At 36.8% G+C, this 14,025-nt stretch overlaps 1 protein-coding gene across 3 annotated transcripts in view; it reads left to right on the plus strand.

Moving 5' to 3' along the window:
* Nucleotides 1-14,025, plus strand: part of MMS22L (MMS22 like, DNA repair protein) — a 136,905-nt gene that overhangs the window by 37,981 nt on the left and 84,899 nt on the right. For all 3 annotated transcript variants that reach the window (XM_015136966.3, XM_078001242.1, XM_078001243.1), the window contains 2 exons: nucleotides 10,637-10,756; nucleotides 12,945-13,171. In XM_015136966.3, the coding sequence (XP_014992452.3) occupies nucleotides 10,637-10,756; nucleotides 12,945-13,171 (347 nt within the window). The remainder of the gene's footprint in view (nucleotides 1-10,636; nucleotides 10,757-12,944; nucleotides 13,172-14,025) is intronic.

A 14,025-nucleotide genomic window follows, 5' to 3' on the forward strand; every position in this document is an offset into this window, starting at 1 on the left:
ACCAGAGGTCTAGATATAAATTCAGCTCTGTTGGCTGTTGGGGGAGCATAGCAGGAGTGAGACTGACCTTGCTGGCTGCATGGGAGCTGGGTGAGGCCTGCCACTGCCAGCTTTCCCCCACTTTTCTGGAGACTTGTGTGAAGCAGCAGAGGCAGCCATAATTCCCCTTCGAACATAATTTCGTGGCCCTGAGAACTGCCCCCACCCATATCTACTCCACAGTGTTTTCATTAAGCCCTCCCTAAGGAGAATCTGAGCTCAGACATGCCTAACCATTCCTCCACCTTATGGTTTGTATTAGGGTTCTCTAGAGGGACAGAACTAATATATATATGGGAGTTTATTAAGGAGTATTAACTCACATGATCACAAGGTCCCACAATAGGCCACCTGCAAGCTGAGGAGCAAGGAATCCAGTCCGAGTCTCAAAGCTGAATAACTTGGTGTCCAATGTTTGAGGGCAGGAGGCATCCAGCACAGGAGAAAAATGTAGGATGGGAGACTAAGACAGTCTAGTCTTTTTATGTTCTTTTGCCTGCTTTTTATTCTGGTGGAGCTGACAGCTGATTAGATTGTGCCCACTTAGATTAAGGGTGGGTCTGCTTTTCCCTGCCCACTGACTCAAATGTTAATCTCCTTTGGCAGCACCCTCAAAGACACACCCAGTATCAATACTGCATTCTTCAATCCAATCAAGTTGACACTCAGTATTAACACAGTCTTTCTTTACTTACCTGGTAGCCGAAGATAGAAAACATAAACTCATGAGAGCTCCATGGCCCCATCCATCACCTGATAAACCTGAATACTTATGCAGGTGATTTCAGGGCAAGTTTATATCCCCCCTATAGTACCACAGCTGATGCTCTCTTGAAAGTGCCACCTCCTGGCTGGACGCCAACCAAGTCAAGCCATTACAGCAACTCAGAACAGCCCTGCTCCAAGGAAGGAGAAGACAACATCTAATTCCATTAACTGTAACATCCTGTTTAACCAGAGGTCCTGAGTCTGTCCACATGACAACTTCACTGGCAGCATAACCAACATTTGAGAAAACCAGTGTACTAAACAAAACTACAACCAAGGATCCTCACAGAGTCCATTTCACTCCCCTGCTACCTCCACCAGAACAGGTGGTGGTACCACGGCTGAGAGACCTGAAGACAGATCATATCACAGGACTCTTTGCAGGCACCCCCCCCCCCCACCCCGCCCCAGTACCAGCCCAGAGCCCAGTAGCTCTGCTGGGTGGCTAGACCCAGAAGAACAGTAACAATCACTGCAGTCTGGCTTTCAGGAAGGGGGAGAACACCACATCAAGGGATCACTCTGCAGTACGAAAGAACATTAGTCCTTGGATCTCAGATCTTTCCTCTGACATAGTCTATCCAAATGAGAAGGACCCAGAAAAACAATCTGGTAATATGACAAAACAAGATTCTTTATCACCCCCACAAGATCACACTAGCTCACCAGCAATTAATCCAAACCAATAATAAATCTCTGAATTACCAGAAAAAGAGTTCTAAAGGTAAGTCGATTATTACGTTACTTAAGGAGGTAACAGAGAAAGGTGAAAACCAAATTAAAGAAATTTTAAAAATAATAACATATGCATGAAAAGATCTCCAGAGAAATATATATCATAAATGAAAAACAATCACAACTTCTGGAAATGAAAGACACATTTAGAGAAATGCAAAATGCATGAAAAGTTTCAACAACAGAATCGAACAAGTAGAAGAAAGAGCATCAGAGCTTGAAGACAAGGTTTTCAAATTAATCCAATCCGATAAAGACAAAAAAGAATTTGTTAATAAATGAACAAAACCTCCAAGAATACTGGGATTATGTTAAGTGACCAAACCTAAGAATAATTGGTGTTCTTGAGGAAGAAGAGAAATCTAAAAGTTTGGAAAACTTATTTGAGGTAATAATTGAGGAAAACTTTACTGGCCTTGCTAGAGGTCTAGACATCCAAATACAAGAAACTCAAATAACACCTGGGAAACATCACAAGAAAGTAATCACTTAGACACATAGTCATCAGGTTACCTAAAGTGAAGACAAAGGAAAGCAGCTTAAGAGCTGTGAGGCAGAAAGCATCAGGTAACCTACATAGGAAAACCTATCAAACTAACAGCAGATATTTCAGCTGAATGCAAGCTAGAAGGGGTTCGGGTCCTATCTTCAGCATCCTTAAGCAAAATTATCATCCAAGAATGTTGTATCCAGTGAAACTAAGCTTCATAAATGAAGAAAAGATAAAGTATTTTTCAGACAAACAGATGCTAAGAGAATTTGCCACTACCATGCCAGCACTGCAAGAACTGCTGAAAGGAGACCTAAATCTTGAACCTCAAAATATACCAAATAAACCTCCTTAAAGCATAAATCTCACAGGGCCTGTCAAACAATAACACAATGAAAAAAAAAAAAAGGCATTCAGGCAACAACTACCACAGTGAATAGAATAGTACCTTACATCTCAATACCAACGTTGTATGGAAATGACCTAAATGTGTCGCTTAAAAGATACAGAATGACAGAATGGATAAGAATTCGCCAACCAAGTATCTGCTGTCTCCAAGAGACTTAACACATAAGGACTCACATAAGGTAATGGGGTGGAAAAAGAGTCCATTCAAATGGGCACCAGAAGCGAGCAGGAGTGTTGCATCAGGCAAAACAGATTTTAAACCAACAACAGTTTAAAAAGACAAAGAGGGACATTATGTAATGATAAAAGGATCCAACAGAAAAATATCACAATCCTAAATAGGGAACATACACAACTAACACTGGAGCTCCCAAATTTATAAAATAATTACTTGACCTAAGAAATGAGATAGATGGCAACACAATAATAGTGGGGGACTTCAATATTCCACTGACAACACGAGTCAGGTCATCAAGCCAAAAAGTCAACAAAGAATCACTGGATTTAAACTATACCCTAGAACAAATGGACTTAACAGATATTTACAGAACGTTCTACTCAACAACTGCCGAATATACATTCTGTTCGCCAGCACATGGAACACTCTCCAAGATAGGCCATATGATAGGCCACAAGTCTCAATAATTTTTACAAAATTGAAATTATATCAGCTACTCTCTCAGACCACAGGAATAAAATTGGAAAGCAACTCCAAAAGGAACCTTGAAAACTACACAAATATGTGGAAATTAAATAATCTGCTTCTGAATGATCTTTAGGTCAATAATGAAATCAAAATGGAAATTTAAAAATCCTTTGAACTGAATGATGATAGAGACACAACCTATCAAAACCTCTGAGATACAGCAAAAGCAGTGCTAAGAGGAAAGTTCATAGCATTAAATGCCTACATCAAAAAGTCTGAAAGAGCACAAATAGACAATCTAAGGTCATACTTCAAGGAACTAGAGAAACAAGAACAAACCAAACCCAAATCGCATCCAAAAGTGGGCTAAGGACATGAGTAGGCAGTACTCAAAAGAAGATATGTAAACGGCCAAGAAACAGATGAAAAAATGCTCAACATCACTAATGATCAGGGAAGTGCAAATCAAAACCACAATGCGAAACCACCTTACTCCTGCAAGAATGGCCATAATTTAAAAACAAAAAGTAATAATAGATGTTGGTGTGGACTTGGTGAAAAGGAAACACTTTTACACTGCTGGTGGAAATGTAAACTAGCACAAACACTATGGAAAACATTATGGATATTCCTTAGAGAACTAAAAGAAGATCTAACATTTGATCTATCAGTGCCACGACTAGGTGTCTATCCAGATGAAAAGAAGCATTATGAAACACTTGCACATGCATGTTTATAGCAGCACAATTTGCAATTGCAAAAATATGGAACCAGCCCACATGCCCATCAATCAATGACTGGATAAAGAAAATTTGTTATATATAGAAAGTGGAATACTACTCAGCCTTAAAAAGGAATGAAATAATGGCATTTGCAGGAACCTGAATTGAGTTGGGGACCATTATTCTTAGTGACGACACTCAGGAATGGAAAACTAAGCAACATATGTTCTCGTTTATAACTTGGAGCTAAGCTATGAGGACACAAAGATGTAAGCATGATATAATGGACTTTGAGGGCCTGAGGGGAACGGTGGGAGTAAGGTGAGGGATAAAAGACTATACTTTGGGTACAGGCCGGGTGTGGTGGCTCACGCCTGTAATGCCAGCACTTTGGGAGGCCAAGGCAGGTGGATCACCTGAGGTCAGGAGTTCAAGACCAGTCTGGCCAACATGGTGAAACTCTGTCTCTACTAAAAATACAAAAATTAGCTGGGTGTGGTGGCACATGCCTGTAATCCCAGCTTCTCAGGAGGCTGAGGCAGGGGAATCACTTGAACTTGGGAGGCAGAGGTTTCAGTGAGCCAAGATCATGCCATTTGCACTACAGCCTAGGTGACAAAAGCAAAACTCTGTCTCAAAAAAAAAAAAAGACCATACTTTGGGTACAGTATATATTGCTCAGGTGATGGGTGCACCAAAATCTCAGAAATCAAACTAAACAACTTATTCATGTAACCAAACACCACCTGTTCCCCAAAGACTATTGGCGGGGGGAAGAAAAGTAGGTCAGGTGACCAACCATCCTGGTTTGCATGGCCCAGAGTTTCAGTGCTAAACCAGGAAAGATCTGAGCAAACCAGGATGAGTTAGTCACCCTGGAAGTAGGAATAATATGACTAACCTAAGAAACATGCTCTATGAATTTAGGCCTAGCGTCAAGTCAAAATAATATCTTTCCTATGGGAAAAGAGGCCATTATAATATTTAGGAAGAAGTAGTGTTATGGTTCTCTGCTGTTCCTTCAGTTTTAGTGTTCCTTGATTGTACCAAATTATATTCTACAAGTAGTATAGGACTATGTGTTGAATTTCTGGAAACCAATTTTGTGGGTGCAGTAGTAGGTAGTCATAAAGAATAATATATTTGGATAGAACTATTGGTTTGATTCTATTTTCCTCCCATTGAGGTAAATTGAAATCTGACCATAGTCATGTACTTGATCTCCAACAGTGACAGTGGTGAAAGAGTCCATTTGCTGTGTTCAAAAACAAAAACCTTCCAAAGATACAGCAGCCTTCAAATAAAATTAGTCTACACTTCATTATACTTTTTGTTTTTATTTTTCATTTAAAGAGACAGGGTCTTTCACTGTCACCAAGGCTGGAGTACAGTGGTGTGGTTATAGCTCACTATAACCTTGAACTCCTGAGCTCAAGCACTTCTCCTGCCTCCTTCTCCTGAGTCATTAGGACAGGTGCATGCCACCATCTGTGGCTAATATTTTCATTTTATAGAGACAGATCTTGCTATGTTGCCCAGACTGTTCTTGAACTCTTAGCCTCAAGGAATCCTCCTGCCTCAGCCTCCAAAAGTGCTTGGGATTACAGATGTGAGCCACCGCACCCAGCCCACCACTACAGCTTTAATCAAGCAAATAATGTTTCAAATTCTTTTTTCTTGCTAGAGAGGATCTGCCAGAAACAGGTAGAGTTTTAGTTTAGTAAAGAGAACATATATTGCTCAATTTTACTTACATAGGTACAAATAGTAAAGTGCTTTAAAAACAGTTTTTTAGAGGTAATCCTATTTAATATTTGTGAATGCTAATTGTAAACGTGTTCTGCCTTTGGAACAGCATTATTGTTTTCATATGAAAAAAATATTTTTCATCTTTTGCTACCTGCTTTTTAAAAGCCTCATTGTTTTCTGAGATCACAGAAGTAATTTTTAGTTTTATAAAGGTTATGGAAGGGTATTTAAAAAGTAAACTTGATTTTAAAAAATCATTTTGATTTTTTAAACACACATTAATTTGGAGAGTCCAGGAGTGGAAACAACTCAGAATGTGATTAGATCTAAATAATGTGGGACAATAGTCTTTAAATAACTAACTAAAAATCATAGTGTTTCTTGAGTAGAAGGATCTTACCTGGGATATTGAAGTCCAACTCTATTCACTCCTAAAAATAAATCCAATTAGGGAAACTTCTGGTAACAGTTGCTGTTTAGACTGTGAATAAATTTTCTTCTGATGATGATTTCTGATAGGTAGATTCGTTATGCATAAATAAATGAGCTTTTGTTAAATTATATATAATAATCAGTTGTTAAATTGCCATTTCTATATAATAACTAAGGTAAAAGAGTGAATGTGCTTATTATTAGTTCAATTAAAGATTTGACCTATGTAGTATGCCCAAATGTAATATGCCTAAATTTGATTGTTCAAAATAAAGATAAGACATTCTTTAAAAAAGGACTAAAGCAGAGATTAGAAGCAGGCATATTCATTTAATGGACTTATTGGAATATTCATTAAATAGTTCATATTCTCTCCCTGTCTCATACACACACACACACACACACACACACACACACACACACACACGAGATGAGACACACTGAGATCCCATAAGGGCTTCTGAAAATGTGGGAGATGAGTAGTACTCCTTGAGCCAGTCAGGTTTAAGGCTGTGTGGAAAAGAGGCCTACAGGCCTTATGGCTTATTAAAAACAATCTTTAATCAGAGGGCATGGAATTACATGTCTTTAGTCAAGTCTCTGTGATTAGGTAGGGTTTGCTTAAAACTGACAAAATTGATATGTATCATCTTAAGGAACACTACTGTGAACCTGTTGCATTTATTATTTGATCATCAAAAGAGTAGCATTGGTCTAAAAACAGTGCATTTCTCTCCTGCAGATAAAACGACAGCTATCCCTATGCGAGCACTGTACTTAACACTTACTGCACATTCCTTCACTTAATACTTAGGACGGTCTTGTGTAGTGATGATATTTCTGTTTCCATTTTACACTTTTACAGACTGAGGCCCAGAATGTTTGAAGAACTTGTCCAGGTTCACACAGCTAGCTTGGGAAATGGCAGAGCTGAGATTTGAATTTTCATATATGTTTAACTCCACTGTTTGGTACCTAGCATTCATCCTTTTGCTTTTCCCAAACTTTGCATATTTTTTACAGTTTAAATATGTTTTTGTGGATTTTACATGGTAAAGTGAGTTTCAGATGTCAAATAAAACAAAACCCTTCAATATTAACTTTGATAACATAATCTACTTTTTAACCTTATAAACATGATAAAATTAGTATGCTTTATTTCAATTCAGTAGTGTGCCATAGGAATCAATATGAACCTGAATCTAGTTTAATATTTTCTTAATAAAATTAGAGGCTAATGATGGACAGAACCTTGCCTTCTTTGGTTAAATAAGCTTAATTGTTTACTCAAGAAGCTAAATGTCTTTCCCTAAGCCATAACTACTTGTTGGGAAGAAGCATCAGAACCCAGATCTCAGTTTTGTTCATGAATCATTTATGGAGGCTTTTTGGTGAAACAGGCACTGTGGTGTATACACCATGTGGGCATTATTCTGTCTTTCACAGAGCTCTTAGATACTTGAAAGCAGATAAACTTAACATGGTAAGTATGATGATGTAGGTATGCCTAGTGTGCCATAAAAGCATAAAGAAAGGCCACTTATCTAGTAGGGGAGTTAGGAAGTCTTCTGGAGAACTTGTAGTCTGAAGTGTATTTTAAATAATGAATAAAGAGTCAAGGCCTTGTCAAAAAAAAAAAAAAAATTGTGCATTGCTGTTTTTTACCCATGTTTGGGTTACTCTTCTTTCATTGAAAAAGTTTTATACTAAGATCACTGTGTTCTTCTTTACCTGTACACCATTTCTGCTAGTGACCCTGATGTTATTGTGTATAATCAAACTGTGCTTTCAGTTTCTTAATAGCCTCACTACTTATTAGATTTTCTTTTACTTGCCTCATCTTCTTCCTCCCATGGTTATACTCTACAGTTTTTCACTTTTCATTTTTCTTTTCATTTTGCCTATTACCATTGACCTTTTCATTTTTCTGTCCTCTTCCATTTCCTCACTTTCTTTCTTAAACAATGTATACAACCCATTATTATAATTACTCCATGAGAAACATCTTTAATTCCATGGCCCTTAACTTGTTTTAACCATGAAAAAACCATTTTTTCTCTCCTATCTCCCACACCACCGGCAACTGAATATTGTGGGAGAAAATCATACATTCATTTTTACTAAGGTGTCTGACTTTAAATTCTTGATCATAATCTTAAATGGCTGTCAGCTCTAGAATGTTTGCTTTTCTACTCTCCAAAGTGACTTATTTCAGAACTTCTGTTTTTGTTGGTGGTGGTTTTTTTGTTTGTTGTTGTTGTTGTTGTTGTTGTTGTTGTTGTTGTTGTTGTTGAAAGAGTGTCATTCTGTCTCCCAGAGTGCAACAGTGCAATAGCAGTCTCAGCTCACTGCAACCTCTGGCTCCTGGGTTCAAGTGATTTTCCTGCTTCAGCCTCTCAAGTAGCTGGGATTACAGGCGCCTGCCACCTCGTCCAGTCCAGCTAATTTTTGTGTTTTTTAATAGAGATGGGGTTTCGCCATGTTGGCCAGGCTGGTCTTGAACTCCTGACCTCAGGTGATCCACCCACCTCGGTCTCCCAAAGTGCTGGGATTACAGGTGTAAGCCACCATGCCTGGCCCAGAACTTCTCTTTGACATACAAGTTAATACGTGCTCTTCTCTAATCCATTCAGCTCAACATCTTGCCTCATAAATTATTGAAAAGTAGAATTGGTCAGTTAAGAATTCCTCTCTTTACACCTTCAAATCTCCCAATACATCTGCTTCATATTTGCTCTCTCAGACTATTCTTCTTTTATATTGGAAGTGTCACTTTTTCTATCAAGAGCTAATTCCTTCCCCTGTACACTGGATCTTAACTCTTCTCACTTGTTCAAAGACTTTATTGTTTATATGTTTTCACTTAAATATCTTTACTTCCTCACCTCCTAGATGTCATATGCCATCCATAGTTGAGCTTCTTCATCATAGTCTTCACCAAGCCCCAAACTGCTCTGGCAGCGCCATCAATGACTTCCATATTGTTTCTTCCAAGGGTTCTTATTTCTTCTTTTTGTAACCTCTGAGCAAAGGTCAATCCTATTCACCATTGTCGTTTTTCTGAAATACTTCTCTTGGCATCCGCAATGCCTGGTTTCTTTTTTGCTTCATTGAACAATTGTTTTTGCATATAGAGTATTCTCCACTTGCTTCATATCAAAATGTTGTAATATCAAAGGGCTCTCAGTTATGGATCCTTTTATCATTGACCCAAATTTATGTCAACAACTCTGACTTTAATACCTTAACTCTAGACCCATAGGTCAGATTGTCTGCTTAATAGCTCTACTTGGATACCCTGGACACTCACCTCATAAGTTCCTCGTTTAGTCTTTGCCATTTCAGGAAATAGCACCATTGACCTATTTCCTTATGCCAAAACCTGAAACTTCTTTCTTTCATACCTTAATGTAGTTTACCAGCAAATCCCACTGAATGTTTTTCCAAACATGTCTTTAAAGTTTCAGTCTTATAGTTTCACACAATCGCCTCCTACCTGTTCTCCCTGTGTCTCTTCTTATCCCCTTTATTCATTCTTTATGTATAATCCAGAGCAGTGTTTTTGAAACAATCACATCATGTCATTTCGGTGCTTACTCTCTTCCAGTAGCTTCCCAACATATTTAAAATACAATCCAAATTTCTTACCAAGACCAGTAAAGCCTCAAATGAGATATGATGTTTTCCTGTCTAGAAATAATACCAAGCCTACTAATAATTGAGGAACTTTCCAATCATTTTCTCTGCCTTGAATGTTTTTCTTCCAAGTCTTTATTGACTTTCATTTAATCAGGTAGTTGAACTGCAGCCCTTCAAAAGGCTTTTCCATTCATAGCAGCTGATAAAATAGTGATGCTCATCCTCTACCAGTTACTTTCACATTACTTTGCTTTGTTTCATTTTTCACAGCAGTTATTTCTGTTCAAATTTATATTGTTTTAGTATCCTTTTCTTTCCTCGCCAAAAATGTAAGCTCTACCAGTACATGTGCCATGTCTGACTGACTTGTTGTCCTATGCGTAGTACATTAAAACAGTGCCTAGTATGTGGTAAGTTTTAAGTACAATTGTTGAATGATTGGAATTCAGGGTGTGTCATTTAAAAAATATATGCATGGTTATGTTGTCATAGAAAAAGCATCTATGTTTTTTCTACTTCCTTTTCCTCCTGTTATCTCATAAAAGGTTGAAATAGAAGTACTCTGCCAATCCTTTGATTTTAGAAAGAACAACTCCTATAATACTATAAAAAATTTAATCAAGTACTTAAGTATGACCAAGCCCTCTGGATTTGTGTACATCTTAATTATTAGGTCATCTTTGCCACTTCTTTCTGGTTTGGGTTTCTTTTCTGGTTTCTGGGTTTCCAGTACCATTCAATTATGAAACACCTGTAATTTTTAACTAATTGAATTAAAATTCGAGTTATGTGATTTCTCTTACCTGAATATGTTAATGGTCTTTAAAACATGTTTTTGGAAATATGTGTTATGTTGATTTAGACCTAGTCTGAATGTGAGAATGGGTATGATTGGGTGATATATATTTATTTTCTTTTTAGCTGCAGGTTATACAGTACAATATCAAGTGAAAATGTTTATATTGCCAGAGCCCATTTACCTTCTCATAACTTCAGTTTATTTTTTAGGGTAGTATTCTAGAAGAACAATTACGAATGTATCTTCACTGTTGTTTGACGCTTTGTGATTTCTGGGAGCCAAACATTGCAATTGTTACCATTTTATGGGAATATTATAGTAAGAACCTGGTGAGTGAATAGAATGTGATTTTGCTCCAGGAATTTTAATAATTTGTTCATATTTGAGGAATTTCTTTATGGTTTAATTATGAATAGTTATGGATTTTTCTTAAAAAGTTAATTTTTTTTCAGAGTAGATTGGAGTAGCTCATGAATAGTTTTATCTTTAACATTGTCTGTAGAGCTTTGTCATAAGGGAGACAGCATTTGGTATCCTTTTTCTCTTCAGAGCAAGTGTAAACAAAGTAGCTAAAATGTAGCAGATATTTATAAAATCTTCATTTATAAATGTTTCTGATAATAATTGGTTGCTCATGACACATTGAACAGGCACTGCTGTCCTGAGTAAGAAACAATTCTGGCATTTGAGTAGCTTATAGGCTAGTGGGTGGGAATACATACATTGTGGGAAAAAGGTTGTAATTGTGGAACTCCAGAGGAGGGGTTGTCTAACCTGGTATCTGTATTTGTGGAAGACTTTATGAGGTCATAATTTTTGAACTTGGCTTTGGGAATGAGTAGAATTTCCTAAGAACAGAAGAAAAAGATCCAGGCAGAATGAACAGTATAGACAAATACATGGAGGTATGAAAAAGCGTGGTCTGTTCCTACCATGTCAACGGTTCTGAATGATAGGCCTGGGGTAACTATGGAGAGACTGAAGATAGGAGACTAGAGAAGGCAGTCTGGGACTAGACTATGAAGAGTTGAAGATAATGTACAATTAATGCTGGTTTATTCAGGAGACAGTAGCAAGGATATGACTTAGGTATGTGTTTGAGAAAGTTGTTTTTTTTTTCTGTAAGTGGTGTAAATGAATTGGGTACAGACGAGTTAGTGGTTTATTGTAGTTGTATGAGCAAAAATACTATGGCTGAGAACTGAAATAGGGACAATGTATTTCAAAAGGAGAGGGTGAGTTTGGAAGATTAAAATTTTAAAGGTAGATTTTAAGGATTTATACCTTGTGTATAGAGAGGAGATTGAGAGGTGTATAGAACCTCTCAATCAAAATGGAAAATGGTAATGAAAGATTTACAAGTAAATAACAAGTTTGGATTTGTGGATAATGGAGCTTACTAAAAAATTAGACAAATACCCTTCTCTGAAGCATAATTTTTAGGCTAGTTGAGAAATGACTGATTGTAATCCTGAGGCAGGATGTGTACAAGGTGAGTCTGGGGTGTCTTGTCATACCAGAAAGCAGGGAAGGTATCAAAGTAAGCTAGAGTCGTGTCAGAAGGACACAGGAGCCAACCTGAAGGAACATCCATTGCCCAGAGAATGGGAAAATTTGAGCATAAGAAAGAATTATGACTGCAATGAATTAAAACATATTAAATATGTTTAAATCTCTGAATTTATGCTTCTTTGTAAAAAGTTATTCTGGAAAAAAAAAAAAAAAAACCACCTAATTCTGAAAACTGTAAAGAAAATACAAACTATATTTTAGAGTAATCAAATTTCTGATGAACTAATTAAAACATGATAGAATTAGAAGTCACCAGTTTATACATTTAATGAAATAAGGCATCTGGGCAATGATCATCAATGCTACTAAAACGTTAAGTTAAAGGCTAGTGGGACCACTAAAATGGGTGGACCAGGTTGATAATCTGACCAATCTTAACATCACAAAAAGCCAGAACTTATGTGCCGTTTTGCTAAATGCAATAGGAACTACTCAGTACTACTGATGAAAGATTCTTGCCAAAAAAGTCAACATGAATCGGATAAAACCTCTAGATATAGTGACCAACTTATAGAAAAGATAGGGGATAAAAGATTAAGTAACACTAGAGCCATACAAGCAGCTAAATTTAGAACATGGGAAATTTTATACAACAAATGACCTGATATTAAAAACAAGTGGTATAACAAAAACATTGGGAAACATAAAGAATCAAAGAGCCAAAAGTGCTGTGCATATCGCTGAATGCAATGTGTGGATTTTGTTTGTATCCTAATTTGGACAAATCAACTGTTAAAAACACATTTTGGGGACAATCCAAAATTTGAACACCTCTTGATGCTCTGTTCTTTCATGGAATTTTTATTTTAGGGGATCATGTTTATGTAGTTTTTGTGATGAAGATGAGTCAGACTTTTGATGAACCAACTAACTGGGATTTGCAGCTTACCATTTTATTTACTAAGAGACTAATAATTATTTTCTACCTTTTTTCCCCCCTTTTAGAATAGTTCCTTCAGTATTTCTTGGCTTCCTTTTAAAGGCCTTGCTAATACCATGAAGTCACCCTTGTCAATGCTTGAAATGGTGAAGACTTGCTGCTGCGATAAACAAGATCAGGATCTGTATAAATCCAGCAGTAGTTATACAATTTTTCTTTGCATTCTGGCAAAAGTTGTTAAGAAAGCAATGAAGAGCAATGGCCCTCATCCTTGGAAACAAGTCAAAGGAAGGTATATGCAGTATCTTTTGTCATGAATGTGCACTGATATCTTTGGATAAGTGTTACTCTTTGTATTTTGTTAAGTTTACTTGGGGCTAGAGTCTTAATTAGTTATAATGTTACTAGGTAATCCATTATATGCATTTGATTAAAAGTTATAGAAACAAACATCTTCAGGTTGCACATTGGTAGGTGATAGTTTCAACATATAAAACTTTTGTGTTCTTTGAGCCCAGCAGTTCATAAGCACTGTTTTTTTTTGTTTGTTGTGTTTTTTTTAATGAGAACTGACCAGAGTATAGTAGAACCAGATAACTAATGTTCTCATTTGGGAACTATGCTATTTTCATTTCTGATAAAATAAACTGTGGTCACATTAGTCCATTGTTTTCTTTCTCTCTCTTTTGAGAGTTTTGCTTGTTCAGTGAGTACACTTTTAAATTGTCTTTCTTTTTTCTACTGCCTTTGCCTGTAGTAGCCCTTTTCTTAGCCTTCTTTGTGCAATACACCACCATCTACCACTTGCTCAGATTATTTGTTGAGACCTCTCAGGGAAGAGAATACTAGGTAGGGACTTCTCAAGAATCACTTAATGAAATTCCTGTTTGAGTCCCACAGTGAGTAATTCTTATAAGCGCATGGTGATATGGTTTGGATTTTTTATTTATTATATACTGTTTTAAATGGCAGCTTCTTTATTAAATCTTCAAGAATCACATGGCTCAAACAGTTTTTTTCTTTTGTTCTATTTGACAGTTTGTTTTTGAATCTTAAGGAATTTTATGGAAGACATAATACTCAGAACTTTATGGCTGAAATAAGTCATTGGAATTTATTCAATAACAATTCTGTTTATTAGACACA

The sequence above is a fragment of the Macaca mulatta genome, chromosome 4, assembly GCF_049350105.2.
Source record: "Macaca mulatta isolate MMU2019108-1 chromosome 4, T2T-MMU8v2.0, whole genome shotgun sequence".
NCBI lineage: Eukaryota > Metazoa > Chordata > Mammalia > Primates > Cercopithecidae > Macaca > Macaca mulatta.